General features: G+C 32.9%; 1 protein-coding gene across 1 annotated transcript; it reads right to left on the minus strand.

Moving 5' to 3' along the window:
• Window positions 1-15,243: 15,243 nt before the first annotated feature.
• LOC106616230 (acyl-CoA Delta-9 desaturase) lies at window positions 15,244-18,610 on the minus strand. The gene is made up of 5 exons (XM_014232795.3): window positions 18,505-18,610; window positions 17,206-17,436; window positions 16,847-16,977; window positions 15,904-16,109; window positions 15,244-15,813 (listed from the first exon to the last, which is right to left on the minus strand). Exons 2-5 carry the CDS (start codon window positions 17,423-17,425, stop codon window positions 15,312-15,314), a joined length of 1,059 nt encoding a protein of 352 aa, XP_014088270.2. The 5' UTR covers window positions 17,426-17,436; window positions 18,505-18,610; the 3' UTR covers window positions 15,244-15,311.
• Between the last annotated feature and the right edge of the window lie 256 nt (window positions 18,611-18,866).

An 18,866-nucleotide genomic window follows, 5' to 3' on the forward strand; every position in this document is an offset into this window, starting at 1 on the left:
TTTAAAGGTCATAGATTCACTTAGTTTTATTACTATATATTACTTCTCGACAGCGAAAATTATACCAATATCATTCGGGGCATAGAAATGGCTGATTGCATTAATTTTTGTCATTGCTGAGATATACTTAAGAACTTATTTTCAAGCAATTTTATATAATATATATATCATATATATATAAACATATAAATATATGGTATAAAGTCAGCCGGAAGTTGCAAAATTGTGAGTATCAGTTATAAGTTATGGGGGCTGAGGCAAACTTTAGCCCAATTTTATACATTTTACGCACAAAGATAAACTTTTATTAAAAAAAACACGCTTTCTCAATTTCATTAAAATAACTAGAACATTGGCCGATATATGTATGTGGTATAAAGTCAACTGGAAGTTTGAAAATCTTTGTATTAGGTACATGGGAACTGGAAAGTGAATGTAAAGTTGTGTTATATGGGAAGTAGGTGTGGTTATTGCCCATTTTCGTACTGTTACATGGAAATATCAAAATAATCTTAAGTGCCAAATAGGGTTGAATTTGTTGGCGTAGGTTCGGATATACATATGTGATTTCACCTAAATATGGGCGATGCTACGCCCACCGTCCAATTTTGTATCATCTTGGGTGTAAAATGCTGTCCCAAGAGATATCGAACTGATATGTACTGTGAAAATTTGGATGATATAGCTTGAAACTTGAGAGATATATACAGTAAACCTATTAGAAGGCGAGGCCACGCCCACTTTTGAACATTATTATTATTTATTTTATTATTTGTATCTTAATTTATGGCTAGGTTATGGAAATTTATCGGTTTTCGAATAATGGCGTTTTGCTTGTGTGTCACTTTTTTGCCAAGGAACACGTGTATCTCAGTTTTTACTCAAGTTATCGCTTCACGGACGGACAGAAGGACAAACAGGCAGTCACTCGGATTTCAACTCGTGTCCTTATCCTGATCATTTTGATATACAAATATATATATATTATATACAAACCTATATCTCACTCGATTATTTTTAGGTGATACAAACAACCGTTAGGTGAACAAAACTATTATACTCTGTGTCAACATGTTGCAAAAGTATAAAAATTGTTTGTACCATTTCTACCAATAAAATCTTATGTCATTCAATTTCTTTAACAAAAACGTAAAAACTCAAAATTTTACACCACAATAAATATGTCTCAAAGTCAGACCCTTCATCAGCTGCGGCACTTGACAAACACTCCCAAACAGCTATGAGTGTGTTAGACTGCGCATGTGTAGCTGCCACCAAACACACAATCGCGCATTGTATACATATAGATACATACATATGTATTTGACACATATGCATACACATGTTTGGCACACATACATATGCAAATAACTTTTTGTTTACACATACATGTCTGCATGTACATATGCATGCATACGAAATGGTGCTTGACGAATTTGCGCGACGTCATCGCTTGAAACACAAAAGCAGCACCTCAGCAACACCAACTCCGCCAAAACAACAAAGCCACCAACACGGCAATACAGCAACCCATTCAGCGGTAATTGTAAGTTGCATAGCGTGTAGCCCGTGCTGACAAAGCATCTGCGGCTTTGGAGAGCAAAGAATGTGGTCAAAACTCACTCACATACGAGTATGCATGTATGTTTATGTGTAAGCTGAAGTTGCATGCAATACATTGTAAAAAACCTGTGTGCATGCTGGCTTACATCAACACATAACTACTGACGTAAACAGAAAATCATATGGGTATTGGCCAACTGAGCCCTTCATCAGAAGCTTTCGCGTCTCCACTGACCCGTCAGCAGCAAATACAACACACAACAATAACAGCAACAGTTGGCAGTTATACAAAAATCGAAAAAAGTTAAAAAGTGAATATTGCAACAACGAAGCGTCGCACCGCTGAGTGGTTACGACTACAATTGCATTTTGCAGCGGCGGCGACGGCGACGGCGGCAGCGAGCGTAGACAGCATCACCAAGCTTGCCGCTGCCTTCCAACACCCTTCAGCGTCGTTTGCGCGAGCATTTCTTATGTAGGTTTTATATATGTACAAACAAATACATACACACATACATGTACAAACACAAATAAACCATTTAAGTTTACGCTGTTTTGGCAATTTTCGTTAATTTGTTCACTCACTTTCTTATTTCTCTTTTCGCTGTTCAACTGTGTTGTTTTTGTTGTTGTACTATTTAAATAATATTGTTTTGCACCTGAGACACATTGTAGCAGCATTTTTTTGTTGCTACTGTTATGCTGATAATGAAGTGCTGTTTAGTAAATTGCTCATTTGTAGTATAAGCAAATTGAATATTTTCAGAGTGGGCGGTTTCATCTAGTGAATACAAGGAAATGCGACACAATGTCGATGCAAAATCAACAGAGATACAAAAAAAAAACAATTTTAGCGGGTATTTCAATTAACTCATGAATTTATGTAAATTAATGTAAATGTAATTATATTAGTGGTTGAGTATTTGATTTTGCGAGGCCTTTAGATACTTATTTCAATTGAAAAGGTCTTTAAAAAACGGCGTTGCCATATGTTTATATTTATGCAATCAAAACTTGTTTAAGTCCAAAGAAATGAGAAATATTTTAACTGAAAAGGGTTTAAAAAAATGGGTTGCCACATGTTTAAATTATTCAATTAAAAATTATAAATAATATATACTATTTATATGTATATCTATTTTAAAATATTACAATATCCAACAAATGTTTTGAAATAAAATATCTTTTATATAATTTTATCGAGTTGCCACTTATTTTAAATTAAAAATTAATAATTACTTCCAAATTAAAAGTGGTGAATAACTGTTGCAAACATTTTAAAGTGAATAAATCTTAGTATTTTCTACATATTTAATAGAAGCAGGGTTGCCAACCGTTTTATGCAATATATGAATGTTTGAAAATATGTATAGATATAAAAAAATATAAAAGACTTGAAATGCAATAAGTGCTTTTCTAAATATGAGGCACAATGTTGGCACCTATTCTGTGAAAATAATATGAGTATATACTTGTGTATTTGCAACAATAAATGGTAACAAAAATTACTTTTAAAGTCCCGTCTTTGACTATAAAATGGAATGGAATTATTAAGCCGAATACAATATTAATCTAAAGAGATTTTGTAAAAACCGATCCGAATGAAGACCCATTAAGTAAAAAAAATAATTATTGAACTAAAAGCAAACTCTGAGCAAACACAATCTACATCAAATGGATCCAGCTATAAAAAATTTGCTCTAGTAGAACTCAAACAACAATTCACAAGAAAAACGTTAACTTCGCATATAAAAAGTTTGCATAAATGAACTTGATTTTGATCGGCCAGTTTGTATGTCAGCTATGTGCTATAATAGTCTGATATGAGCAGTTCATGAGGAGAAAAGAAGGTGTGCTAAATTTCAGAGCGATATCTCAAAGAATGAGGGACTTATTCACGTATATACAGTCGGGCATAGCTAAATCGACGCTGCTCGTCAGTCAGCTATAGTTTAAAAGATCTCCGACGATTCCCTCTAGGTGTTATAAGCTTTGTGGAAAACTTAATATATGTACTCTTTTCAGGGTATAAAACCTTGGAAAAGAAGAAATTCACTGGCTTATTTCTTATTACGGAAACTTATTAAAATGTTTACCTGTAGCAGGTATTACTTTTTTGACTAACTTTTCTAAATCTGTCTATTAAATTGACTCTACCTTTATGAAGTGGCAAAGTTCAAAGATGAAATGCTATATATATAAGAAAAACAGAGACAGAATCGAACAACCAACTCGTATACCACAAATGCAAAGTGTTCGTTTTAAGCAAGTGGGATAGAAGAGTAATAGTTATACTTCTTTAATAAGATATGCTTGAATACATATAATATTATCTTGTTTAGAATTTAATTGGCTGGTATTTGCGATTATAATATAAGGTTGTCAAATATCTCCCGGGAGCTCGGATGGGAGGTTTTATCGCATCCACCATATAGCCCGGACGTAGCGCCAAGTGATTACCACCTTTTCCTGTCCATGGCGAATGCCCTTGGTGGTGTGAAGTTGAACTCAAAAGAGGCTTGTGAAAAGTGGCTGTCTTTCGCAAATATGGAGGGGGGCTTCTACGAGGAAGGTATTATGAAGTTGCCGTCTAGATGGAAACAGATCATCGAACAAAACGGCGCATATTTTAACTAAATCCGATCACTGTAACACTTTTTATAAAGCATTGAATGAAGAGCAAAAAAGCGGAAGGGAGATACTTGACAACCTTATACTTAGATAATACTGTAATTTTACCTTTCTTCTCCTACAGAATCGCTAGAGTGATATTTTAACCAAAATTATGAATATTGTTGGAATAATGTAGCAATTCATAAAAGTAAGTAACAAATATTTATTTGTGTAAGTACATATGTATACACAAATACATATTTTCATATATATATATATATGTAGATACTTGTGCCCAAGTGCCTATTATCTCAAGCAGCAAGTCAATTAAAACCGAAATAAATAAGGTCAAAAATATAAAATATTGCATACGCAAACGCAAACGTATATAAATATACAAAAGGGCGATTATGGAACGATAGGTGTTGTTGATATTTATGGTTACACACTAAATCTAATTAGACAACGTCGGCCATCTCCAATTTTTACACACACGTGATTTTATATGTCATAAATTCGGCACAGGTTGAAGTAAATATTTTTTGACTGTAATTTCATTGCAAAAGCACACTAATTTTGTGTTTTAATTAATTAATTTACAGGTTTCGCATATTTTTCGCGCGCAACTAACTAGAGTGTTCACTGACAGGTGAATTTTTATGAGTCAAAAAACTATCAAATAAGGAGAAAACAAGTGTTAATAAAGCTATTGTATGATGATTTTGTTTATGTTAAAAGCAAGCCAGTTTTGGCAAACGCAAACTGTAAAAGAAACTACAGGTGAGTGAAGCGATCGAACGGAAGCCATTGGTAACGTCAATGTCATTTGTATTGCCAGCAGAGCTGCCATTACCTTCGCCTTCGTCAACAAATTTGTCACAAACTGTTGTGCGATGGCTCCATTGCTGACGTCTCCACAAATTCAGCATATGTACATTCATACAAACATGTAAACAAATGTATGTATTTTCTATGCACATATGCTAATTATATGTATATAAATACATATAGGTATTAGGGTGGGTGAAAATAAAGAAATATTTTTTTCGCTTGGTACTTTGAATACTCTTGATAGATACCTCTAAGAAAGGCTTTCCAAATATGAGCTCTTAATTGTAACGGTAAGGTCCTCCGCCTAACAGGTGTCTATTTTTCCTTTGTAAAAGTTAAAAAATTCATATCTCGTTTCCAACTACTTGAAAACATATTTCGTTTTGTGGATTGTGTAGAAAATTGAATGCTCTACAAAGTGGATTGAAGTCTATTGTTTTTTTCCGTGAACTTAACCATTTAGAAGATATTATCGGTTGAACTTTGACTATTTTAAGGCAAATTTGTTTTTTTCTTTTGAATTTTACAACTTAGTTTAAAGAAATCATGTTCGAATGTAAACCTCATAGTCTCTTAGGAAATTTACTGCCCTATTAAAAATGGTATAATTTTGTCTGTTTTCCTTTGAAAGGCATTGTTGTTTGACGATGAATATCTCGTAAACACTTAACTTAAACGAAAAATTATGCAGATCATTTTGATAAAGCAGAAAATTTCCTTCAAGACCATGGACTTTGCATTTAAATTTTTTTTTCATTGAGTTATAAAATTCAAAACAAAAAAACCTATTTGCCTTAAAATAGTCAAAGTTGAACTGTGAATATCTTTTAAACGGTTAGGTTTACGAAAAAATCGTAATAGACTTTTTTTGAAGGACATACAAAATCAATGAAATGAAATACGTTTTAAGTAGTTGGATTGGAAATATGAATTTTTTGATCTGATAATTAGAAAAAATAGAAAACCATTAGGCGAAGGACTTTCCCGTTACAATTAAGAGCTCATACTTGGAAAGACTTTCTAAGAGGTGTCTATCAACGAATTTTTCAGAATATCAAGCGAAAAAAACATTACGTTTTTTTACCCACCCTATTATGTACATATGTAAGGAGGTGTATGTGTGAATTTGCTAAAATCAACACGATACCCACTTCGATTATAATAATATGATAAAATATACAAAGAAATTCTCTGGTTGACGAGTAAGTTTAATAAACCCATTTATATCGACTAAAATGTTTACATAAATATATACATATTTGCATATTTACTTATACCTATACATATAGACACAGGTAAAGAGTATGCTTCAGAGATTGAACAACGTTATTTAAAATATATCACAGAAATATTAATGAACTGTTCAATAGTTTGACAAAGTAAAAGATTTATCAAAATTAGTGTATAAACAAAGTTTCCAGTTACTGAGCCATGTGATCGTTTTAGGAAGACCACCTTCTCGTTGCAATTTTGCAACAATTCTTTCAACATGATAAATAACGCCTCGAATGATAGCTTCCAGCAGCTTTCCACTTGTGAATTTAAAAGAACGGATTTTTTTTACATATATATCAAATACAAATATATTTGAAAAAGTTCTCGAAAATTTTTAAATTGCTCTAGCAAATATTTTCGGATCTATGAGCGTGTTTGTAAGAATTTTTAAACTTTGTATAATCAACTCTCAAAACTTTAAACGCGTTTTTCTCGAAATGCTCTTTTCTGAGTATCTTGAAACTGCCGCTCGACCTTCTTAGATATATTTGTCAAGTAATAATTGAAGATATAAGTTTTTTGATAATAATTTCAATTTTTAAGGCGGAAGGAAGTATACATTTTTTCACAAAAACGACATTTTTTAGGAAGCCGAGATTTTGTCAAAAATCAAAATTTTTACTAGTCCTTCTATGATTACCGGTATTCATCTTTTGTAAAAATAAATTTGTTTTGGTTTTTGGGTTTAAACAAAAAAGACTATCTTACCGCCTTACACTTTTTTCGAAAGTCCTTCAGCAAAACGGCTACAGGACCAAGGAAATTAAAAAATTTTCAAACTATATCGCCGATTATTAAAGTACATCAAATTCTGTAAAAGCATAAGTATTTATTTATTAAAAAAGTACCTCTTCAAAAAAGTTCACAAAAAAAACACTTTCTTTCTGACTTGCAAGTGGAAAGTAAGTCTAATAAGAGAATCACACAACCACAACAATCGACCATTTTTAATGTCAACGGAAGAGCTCCGACTTGTAGCAATAGAACTCAAAAATTATGCAGAGTTTAATAATAGGTTTGTGTATTCACTAAAACCATTAAACGGGGAAGTATTTTAACTATAATACCGTTATTGCCTCTAAATATATCTATAAAGCAAACCTTAAAGTGATAAAATCAAAATTGAAATTCCTCGGATCAGTCATGAAATAATTGAAAGTTTGTCTGAAAAAAAGATTAAATATATATATTTTTTATTGTGTTAATAAATAAATATAATATTTAGATTTACTTGCATATTTTCCCAAAAAACGTGCCAAAGGTGGCAAATAGTTTATCTAAAAATTCAAAATTTTGCATGCCGACGAAAAGTAGTTTATTTATTTTAACGAAAGAAAAGTTAAAGTAAAATCATTACTAAATGCATATACATAACTTACAAGTCAACACACACGTAAATACATACATATGTATATATTTTTATGCGAAATCTTATAAACAATATGTTGTGTATGTATAAACAATGTATAAACAAATACAATTCGTAAAAAAATTTTAATAGTTACTTTTTGTGGCACGTGACATTTGTCACTTAAATAATAACGCAATTTTTTAAGACTCACCTTGTGACGATGGAATTGAGAAACACTTTCTGCCATCATAAATGATATTATATGCTACTGTGACTCAAAGGAAGAGAAAATTGTGGTGTAAAAGTAACGAGGTATTATTCGGAAAGATTTAGCTTAATTCATTATGCATAATTTTTCCCAAATTTATCGATGCCTCAGCATAGCTGACCATATTTTTTGTTTTGCAAACTTAAAACTAGCGGAATAAGCACACATGTTTTTAAGATCGGGATCCTGAAATATTATATTGAGAAAAAAAGTGTCAAGTTTATTCACATTGTAAATGTTAATAACTTAAAGAATAAAATAAATAAAAGTAAATATGGAAAGTATGGAAATTTTTATGTATGTATGTAATAAAGTGAGAAAACCTGTTAAATTTTAGTCAAGTTTGCAATAAGATTGCAAGTAACACTATTAAACAAATTTTAATGAATACTCGCCACTTGCTACATAGCGTATAACGGAGTATTAAATTTTTTTTAATATTAGAAATTTGTTGTGTGTATAACAGTTTGGTTTAAGTATAACAGTTTTGTTCTGAATATAACCGTTTTTCTCTGAATATTACAGTTATGTCTGAATATGACAGTTTTGTTTTGAGTATAGTTTTTTATGAGAGGAAACATATTTTCTGAGTATAAAAGTTTATTATTAATTAATAATAATAATAATATAGTAATTTATTTAATATCACAATTTTCTTGTGTGTTTAGCAGTTTGGTTTGAGTATAACGTTTTTTTTCTGCATATAACCGTTTTTCTGAGTTTAACAGTTTAATTATGAGTATAACAGTTGTAAATATAATAGATTTTCGAAAAAGTATAACAGATTTGCTCCAAGTATGTATAACCGTTTTGTTGAGAATATAATTCTATTTGTATTTTGAGTCGCGATTAGTTTTGGGATAAAACTAATGATGTCAGCCCCACAGACACTGCTGACTTTTACGAAGCGTTGGAGCACTACCTTTTAAACGCCCAATTTTCAAACTAATTGAAAATAGATATTTTCCACTTTTCCCAGTGTCTGAAAACATACTACCATTTTGAATCCTGCAACATAAATAAACTTAACGAAATATTTGTGTTCAAAGCTCGGAGTACAATTACTTTTATACCAGGATTAAGACAATGACAACTGCAAAGGACTAAGTAGCTCTCTAAGGATATTTAGCATTGGTCAACCTTCATCCAAAAGTGAAAGAATTTTTATTCATATGTAACCTTAGTCGAGCCATGGTTGTTGATGATTACTGTGAAGATAAGTACGAGTATATAATTCGTTTTTTACACGATAACCGCATAAAATCGATCATGTAAAATGGTGTACTCAATGATTGCGTTAAAAAGTCACACAACATTCATAAGAAAAATAAAATTTGCTACTCATTGTAATGCCGTAAGTCGTAATAGTGTAGCGTTTAATCACTTTTTAAGCGTCTTTAGGTTACACACGCCGGCGTCACAAGGCAAAAAAAGGCTCCACAAATGCAATTTCGTTTTTTAGGCGAACTATTTTCCGCGTACAGGTGTGTGTGTATTCATATATTTATGTATTTGTTTTTGTATAACTTCAAGTTTAGTAAAAAAGCAAGATAACCCTCAGTGTTATTGTTTTTTATTTACTGTCTGACACCAAAGAAAAATTGCCAAATCATATTCGCCACTCATTAGGCTGAAGTGTTGAATGGGTGTAAAATTGCATACGCTCTGTGCAAAGCGCTTGCCGTTCGCTGATTCGGCGATTTGCCAACTGTTTCACAATGGAATCGCATGCATCAAATGACTATTTTAAAATTAAAATGTTTTATAACCTTTTATTGCGAGTGCTGAAAGGCTTTTAAAGAATTTAAATGGAGTTATTATTTACTGAGACTGATTTCGTAATTGGTGAAAACAAAAGTAAATGAAATTTTCGATCTTCAACAATGAATTTCTAGCCCATAGATCTAAACCTTTTTAGGGGTTTTTTGATGAAAATACATAATGGGAACCAAAAATTTTACCACAGCGCCCCTTAGTCTAAGTTTTAGTTAATAAATATTTTCAAAAATGTGTTTATCCATCCCAGAAAAGATACCACGTCATTTCGAAATAATTCTTATATAAAATATGCTTCTATTCCATTATACCCTGAACAGGGTATATTAAGTTTGCCACGAAGTTTGTAACACCCAGAAGGAACTCTGACGTTTCCTATAAAATATTTGTATATACAAAAATGATCAGCATGACGAGCTAAGTTGATTTAGACATGTCCGTCTGTCTGTATACATACAAACTATTCCCTCAGTTTTCAAGCTATCGATCTCTAATTTTGCACCTGTCCTTTTTTCACCAAGAAGCTGCTCATTTGTCGAAACGGCCGATATCGGACCAATATAGCACATAGCTGCCATACAAACTGAACAATCGGAAATAAGTACTTGTATAGAAAACTTTTATATGTGAGGTATCTTTTTTATACGAGGTATCTTCACGAAATTAGGCACAAGGCAACAAATTATTCTCCGCAGAAATTGTTCAGATCAGATTACTATATCATATAGCTGCCATACAAATTAAACGATCGGTAATATAGCTTCGGTGCAACCGAAGTTATCGTTTTCTCTTGTTTTTATTTTCATTAGATTTAGAATTTCTGAGTCATTAAAAAATATTTCATCTAAAAATTGCACAAATCGTCTTCACATTAAATGATAACCTTCAAATATAACATTGAAGATATTAAGCTTCGTTAAGCTCTAATTACATTCTGGTTAGTTAAACAAATACAAACACATATGTATGTAGATATATCAAGTGATGAAAACAAAGTCTATATATGTATATACACATAATTCTAATAGTTCCGACAGTATTTCACCAGTTTTTTTACTTTTGTTCAATCCGCTGAAGTCATTAATATTATATACCATATGTATGTACTCGTATCTATATATGACACAATGAATGAATTCTAAGAATTTAATGATCATAATGTAATTATTACAAAAAACAAAATTAAGAAAAATTAAAAAAATTCATTTAAAACTCTCTCGTGGGTGACTGGTGAAAAATAAGGACAGAAACTTTACTACTGGAACCAACATTATATACGTATGATGTATGATATATGTAAATTGATTGATTATTGCAACTGATTTGTCTAAACACGAAACGTGTTGTTTATAGTAGGTGACAATCGTATAGTGCTCTGTCAGAAATAAGAGATAAATGTATGTTGGGTGCTTCTTCGATTGGCCACCTACGAATCTCCTCGTTTAGCGAAAAATCTAACAGTTCTGAAGAGAGTTTTGACTGAATTCACGACACTGAGGATCTACCATCTCATTCAGGCCACTCTGTTTCAACAGGTTTTCTCTACTCACATATGTTTGTCATGCCGATAAAACGCAGGAAAAAAGATACTCGAAGTTATTTAAAAAGAATCCGACAAAGGAGTCGATAAATGGCAGGCTTCCGAATATATAATTAGTGCCTTGAGAATGCTTCTAAATTTTAGCAGTCGTTCGGCGGCAGGATAAAAAATAAATTTAAGATTTTACAGCACACTTAACGATCATATTTTCTTCTGGCAAAATTGCTCAGCGATGCGATGTGCAGAGTGTATTTTTTCTAGAAGGAAAGTGGTAAAAAGAATTGTCAGAAATACGATTCATGTAAACCAGCTACTATTGATAACATCTCCTAAAGTTAAAAGGGTTTTTAACATTTTACAAACAGAAGGATCTACATATGTCTCAATTGCGGTGGCCGTATACAATAAATTCTGTTGAAATATTAAACAACTGCAATCATTTTTATGAGTTTTATTTGAAATTAAAGTTTATACCGCCAAACATGCACCCATCCTTTACCTAATCTTCTAGTACTCAGGTATTTTGAATAGACCATCTGAAGATTTTAAGAGGTTTTTCTCTTTTCCCTTACGATAATTCTGACATATTGACCGCATCGCACTAACTTTAAGGTTTTATTTAGTACAGAAAGAATAACTTGATTTAGGTCAAATATGTACCGCTATGTTCAAGAACTAGTTATCATTTTAAAGGTAATTTCATAATGCCACTCTCATAGAAACCCTCAACTTTATTATCTCTTCAGCAAAATCATTCGCCATAGACAGAAACCGCACAATTAATTCATAAGAACATCCAAACCAAGCTCCCGGAGTCACTATCGATGTGTGTCTGAATGCCATTGGCTTAATGGAACATAACTCCTCTCCTCTTGGCCAAGAAAAACTCTGCAATATGTATGACGTGTTTTCTCTTTACCCGTGTCCTTCTTTGACGGTTGCTCAAACAATATTGAGTCAGAAAATCACAAAACTCTTAGTGCTTTGTAAATATTATAGTGCTAACAACATATAATATAATATACCATATGTACAATATGTACGCTTTCCGGTTTCCTCATTCAACATGGAGATAATGGTGTAGTAAAGAGATCATAGGGTGATCTTCCATGGCTTTTTGGTTGTTCTGGTACAAATAAAATGTCGCAATGACCTGCGGAAGTTCACACCCTTACTCTGATCATGACAACATATCTAGTCAATATGCTATAAAGTAAGCTATATCAGTATGCGCTATCTTACGTCTATCGAACTACGAATTCACCGAAACCCCCGTTAAGCCACGCCATTGTCTAGTGACATCAAATATTGGCACATTCATTCAGTTTTATAAATATTACCGACTTTGTGATAATTTATAATAACTTTGTGTAGAATCAAACAAACATAATAGCCACAGTTAGCACTAGCTCTCACATGCACACTCACACATATATTCTGATACACATGAAACATAAAGTAATCAATGGAGCATAAATCAATTGTTTGATTTTGAAAACGCAAGTGCTAATCAGCCGCAAATTAATATCTCAAATGCAAAGTGTCAAATATGATGGCATATAGAAAGACGCGTGAATTAAACTCTTCATACTGATGCATTTATTATGTTGAAGTGCTTTTTCGATATTCGCTCTTTGAATGATGGGAGACCGACAACCGATGACGGACGACAGACGACCGGTGACGAGTATTTTCCAATTGACACCTTATCAATTCACTTACTTTGCATACTTTCATGGCGGCGGATAAGTAATTGCAAAATCTAATTGATTTATCTAATTGAATTAGTAAACAAATACACATTGTGTGTGTATGTGTGTAAGTTTTCGCTACGAGTACTAGGGTATTGTGCTATGGATAACCACTCGAAGTCAAATCAATTTGTGGGAATTCGAGTATTGACATAATACCGTCTGTTGACGAGCGCATTTTTAATATTTTTGATTGACTTTAACACATACATCCATACATACACATATGTGGTGATACAGCAGTATGTATGTACGTGTACTCACTCGCCATGCTTACTTACACGCATTATTTGCTTGAAGCCGTCAATGCCCAGCTCTACACTACTTCTCATCGCTTCATTGAAAATGTGCCGATTCTGTTTGTTTTTAAACTGTGTGACTAAAATACAAAAATAAACTAAATAAAGACTGGAGTTGGGTTCGTGTCTTTTCACATGAGTATGAAAATGGACACGTATTATTTTCTTGGTTTCTTATTATGAAATTTTAACTCTTCTTTCTTAATAAGTCGTTTTAAGTATGTACATATATAGTTGTAAACAAAACTGTTTGGGAATTTCGTGTGCAAACAGCGGTCCAACCTTTGTTTAATTTCTGTAGCTTTTGGCCTTGACTTCGCTTTTCGGCGCACAGGGGCAATGCGCATGAAGTTCGTTATGCGCATTGTACGTACGATGGTGATCCGATAAGTAATTAGGCACGCCCACACCAAAATCGCCAGAGAAATTTACCATCATAAAGACGGCTAGTGTCAAAATATACGCCGAATGGGGCTAGCATTTTGACAAGAAAAAATGTTAACTTCAGAAATGAAGTTTCCATACAAGAACTTGATTTTCATATAGTGGTCCGATCTGAAGAATTTCGTCAGATATTGTTACATTGCTATGGAGAATAATACGTGCCAAATTTCGTTAAGACATATTGTCAATTAAAAAAAAAATTTATATAAGAACTTAATTTTGATCGTTTAGTTTATATGGCAGCTATATGCTAAAGCGGCTCCGATAAACGAGCAGCTTTTTGGTGAGAAAAGAACGTGTGCATAACTTCAGATCGATATCTAAAAGACCGAAGGACTAATTCGTGTATATAAAGACAGCCGCATAGATGGATATGGCTAAATCAACTCTGCTCAACACGCTGATCATTTATATATATGTATTTTATAGGGTCTTTGAAGTTTTCCTCTGGGTGTTACCTGGGTATACCCTGTTCAGGGTATCAAAATGGAAAAAAAGCTACGTCGATTGAGAATTCAATTCTTACTTTTTGAAGGAAATTTCAACGTGGTTGCACGTCGCAAAAACTCCACAATATTGTATTGGCAGACAACAGATTGAGGATGCCCAAAATAACAAAGACAATAGGTATGTATCTCAAGACCCTAACGACCTTCATTAAATATTGCCCATGATGAAAGTCGACGCTAACGTGAGACCACTTCACAGCAGTGTTTGACGTTATTTAAAAGCAAAAGAGGAGTTTCTGCGTTGCGTATGTAACCGTCGACGAAGCATGGATCCAGTGGTATACAACAAAGACTAAGAAACAGTATAAACAGTAGCCATCGTTTGTTAGGGATTATGAAGATTCTACGCCAAGTTGCAGAAAAAGTGGTCCCATTTAGTGAAAAGCTCTTTTAAACGATTTTTCAGACTTCCAGAAAAATTATTGGGTCAAGTCAATGAAGAGCCTATGTTAACAGTATTCCAAAAGCTTTTATTTTATAGTCTAAGTATTTATCGGGCGCTTATTACGCTACTTCTATCTTCTTCTCTACTTCGTATTTAAAACCAAAAACCTTCATAGTAGTAGTAGGCTAGACTGTGTGATGTGCATATTTGGAGAGCTTCAGCGTCTTTCTCTGAACAACGTGCCTTATTTAGCTTAGCAGTATTTTAATTCATAGGCTACCCTATCGAATCGACTAGACCACAAAATTCTACCATCGTCATTTCTAGCTATGATACCAATCTTTTAACATCCATGACCATAGTCTTAAAAGCAGTTTTTGCTCGAAAGAGACATTGCTAATGTTATATATGGATTAGTTGTAGCACTGATAATTATATGAATCATCTATTAACGTTGCTTTCATAAACCTCGGTCGCATCTAATCAGTGTCTTAAATTTCTTCTAGCTGTCTAATAATTTCATTAGAAAGATGCTGGATCAATAAATACGGTGCCTTAATGATTGAAATTTATTCGTAGCAATTTCAGATTGAGAATTTTGGTAAGGTTATTAAAGTCTTTCGTAAAAATGAAGGACATCATTTCCATATAATGTATTATTCGACTAATAATGCTATATTCAAATACAATATTGATTGAATGTACTCTACATAAAACGGTCGCGATTCAAGAAATGATTCTTTGGCATTTCGTTCATCTCCTCGATTGCGTGCTCCTGAATGCACTCGACAATCGGACGTCCTGTCTCCACGGCGGTAGTCAAACCCTTGCGCACGGCTACCGAACTTATTGTACGCAGATCCGTTGCCATGTCGAGAGCAGCAAACACGCGTATCATTGCGGTTATAAAGTCGCTACCATAATCACCGAACTCACCGCTCTGATAGTCGTTGGGCAGCAGATAATGATATTGAGGCCAATAGCTTTTTGTTATGAAGAACACACTATTCGAATCGGAGGGTTTGAAGTTTTTATCCAATCCCCAAATGAAATGTGCCGAATTGATAAGCCAACAAACATTCAAAACGATGAGATATCGCAGCGAGAAGGCCACAAAGGTGGCCGCGGCAATTGAATCGCCCCAATACTCAAGCGGTGCATTGACGGGCAACAAAACGTGCAGGAAGAAGTAGAGTACCCAGTAATACCTGGAGAAAATTCGATATATTTAATATTAGTGTTATTGATAGATATATATTAAGGTCGTTCTAAAAACGAAAAATTTTTCGAGTACTTACTTTTTTTGAAACATCACCACTTTATCCTGTTCAATATCCGACATATCGACTTGACTAAGCAACTGTTGTTGTTCGGGTGTGTAACTCATAATTTGTGCGTTCACTTGTGCGGCCATAAAGCTGTGTGCGCTGTGGAAGGGATCATCTTCTTGGCGGAATTTCTGATGATGTAGACGATGAGTTTGTACCCATCTATAGATTGGGCCCTGTGAGATTGAGTCAAGTTCGTATTGTCAAAAATTGTAAAAAATTTTGCGTTAGATCGTAAAAATAATACCGAATGCTAAGAGCGTAAACATAAATTTACTATTTATTTATGGTTTTATTTTTGTTCAGTTTAGCAAAGTTCGCAACCGCGATGAATTTTTAACTTTACATTCTTTTCGTTAAGTGTGAACTAGTACAGGGTGAAGCAGAGTGTTTAGAAATATTAAAAAATATATTTAAGGTGGAAAAACGTCCGAAAAAAAGTGTCTGGCGATGAGAAAGATTTAAAATTGTCTCAAATGCAAAACCAAAAAAATATATCATTACTATAATGAATACAAGTAGTTATCGAAAAAACAGTCAAAATTTTGTTTTTGAATAAAAATTCGTTCTTTTTTTTAATTCACATTTCAGAGTCGCTAAAAAATTTAAATAAACATCTTATTCCTGCGACCATCACTTGACGAAGAAGTTCTTGTGAAAACTTCATGTCGAACGGTCTAGCCGTTTCGGAGAAATTTTCACTACCAACAGCGTTTCGAAAAAAATTCTTTTAAACTTTTGGGAGCCGATTATACTAGCAAAAAAGAAACGATTTTTTTAAATTCTCAAGTGGTTATAACCACTCAAAATGAACTTTTGAGAATATCCAATTTTTCCAAGTTTAAGCTTTTTGTAATTGTCAAGTGCAACAATTCGAAGGATAAATACCTCCTTACCAACATAAAAGACTTACCTGTCCAGCTATGGTTTGGCATAGCATCAGGAATATTCTTAGTGACGTGCTGGCTGTGTATGTTTGGTGCGCCCAAAGGCGATGAGCGCCAGCCGTTGCACCTAAAATTCCCAGAAAGGTCAAAGTGAAGGCTAAAATTGATTAAAAAAATATTTGAATTACTTTATCGATTACCACAACCTTTAAGTTCAATCCATTTCGGATTATACAACCAATACACATTTATGATACTCATACACACATACATACAAACATTTATACATATATTTATATATTTTTTTTTATTTAAACATACACGAAGTATACAAAACATACAGCCGTTGACTTATGAACCTTTTGTCAATTTCTATTGAACTTACTGAATAAAATCGTCAGGAATGAGGCGTTCGTAAACATTATAAAAATTCCATAGAGTCCGAGTATATTCAAATGTATGTAAAATAGTACAGAAGGCCAGCTCGCTTCACGTTTAATGCGTTGTGGACGTTCCTTAGTTGTGTCTGCCGACGTCAATGACTGTGTTTGTTGTTGTTGTTGTTGGGTTTCGCCATTGCTAGCGATATTGCTTTGAGTTTCCATTTTCGAAATATCTTTTTAGTAAAAAATAAAGGAAATTAAAAATAGTAGTAATTGATTTTTCCGCTGTCTTATTATATAGATATTAAAAAAGTAAGAAAGTTGTAATTTCTAAAAATAAGCTTTATTTTAATATAAAAAATATAATATAATATGGGAAAAAGTAGTGTCATTGAAAAGTATTTTTAGCCAAGACTTGAGTTTTAAGTGTCAAAGCTAAGTCGATTTTGCTATGTCTGTCTGTGCGTCTGCCTTTTCGTCTGTACGTGATACGAACTAGTCCCCCAGTTTTTCAGATATCGATCTGAAATTTTGCATCCGTCATTTGCTCACCAAGAAGCTGCACTTTTGTCGGAATGGATGGCATTTATGTAGCTGTCTGCACGATCAGAATCAAGTGTCGAAAATTTATTCATTTGAGGATATATTATCTCAAAATTTTGCATTGCTTATTGCTCAACTCAATGGTGCATCTCCGAAGAAATGATTCTGATCGGATTATCATAGCATATAACTGTCATACAAACTGAATTAAGTTTCCCGCAGTATCCCCGCTTTATATATTTTATATATCGATATTTTTAAACAGAAAATCATTAAAAAGATTAAGATTATAATACTTCTATATAACAACAGCGGTATTAAACATCTGCTTTATTAGGTTCTAAAGGACATTATTTCAAACTCGTTTTATTAATAACATAACAAAATAAGATATATTATAAAATATAAAAAGTTACAATAAAAGGTTCTGTTTAACTTATTATGGAAACTTGAACCATCCAATGACCGAAATTTTTGATAAAACCTGAATTAAAGAACTTAGGGGAAAATCAAATTATATATTTTGGTAAAATTGGTAAATATTTTTTTTATATCCCCTAACAAAATAATTTGTAATCCAATTATTTTTTATTTTGTTGCACTGTGTAATCAAAAAAAAATTAACGCCCATCTTGCAATAAACGTAATCGATTTTCTTTTTATAGATTTTTATAGATCGAATAGTTTAATTCCTTTTTAGCTTTCCTTTAGCTTTTGTAGAACTTTAACACAAAATAAATTCTTAGGGTTTTCTTTACTCTATATATTTGCGGATCCAAAACTGCCGGTCAACCACTACGCGTGCTGTCACAAACTCAACTAAAGTAACTTCCTTGATTCAAAAATAGGAATCTTGTTTTAAAAACGCTATACCTTATATGCATATGTAATACATACAAATGTATATACGCACTATATACTAAGCATTAAAGATGATATATAATTCGAAGTTGATTTAAAATTAAATTCGTTGTTATGGAAACTAAAGCATAATTAAGTATTCATATGAGCCGGGCATAATTAGACATCGCACTCGCACTAACTGTAAATACTGCTAAATGAAAAAGGGCATGCACCTCAAGCATTAAAATAAAAAATAAAAACACGGACACTGTAAGCC

Source organism: Bactrocera oleae, chromosome 2, assembly GCF_042242935.1.
Source record: "Bactrocera oleae isolate idBacOlea1 chromosome 2, idBacOlea1, whole genome shotgun sequence".
In the NCBI taxonomy this organism is placed as follows: Eukaryota; Metazoa; Arthropoda; class Insecta; order Diptera; family Tephritidae; genus Bactrocera; species Bactrocera oleae.

Coding starts and splice junctions, on each gene's coding strand:
- LOC106616230 (XM_014232795.3), bottom strand. CDS start 17,425: ATGGAAACTCAAAGCAATATCGCTAGCAATGGCGAAACCCAACAACAA. Junction 16,978..17,205: donor ATTCCTGACGATTTTATTCA/GTAAGTTCAATA, acceptor AATCAATTTTAG/CCTTCACTTTGACCTTTCTG. Junction 15,814..15,903: donor GTGGTGATGTTTCAAAAAAA/GTAAGTACTCGA, acceptor AATTTTCTCCAG/GTATTACTGGGTACTCTACT.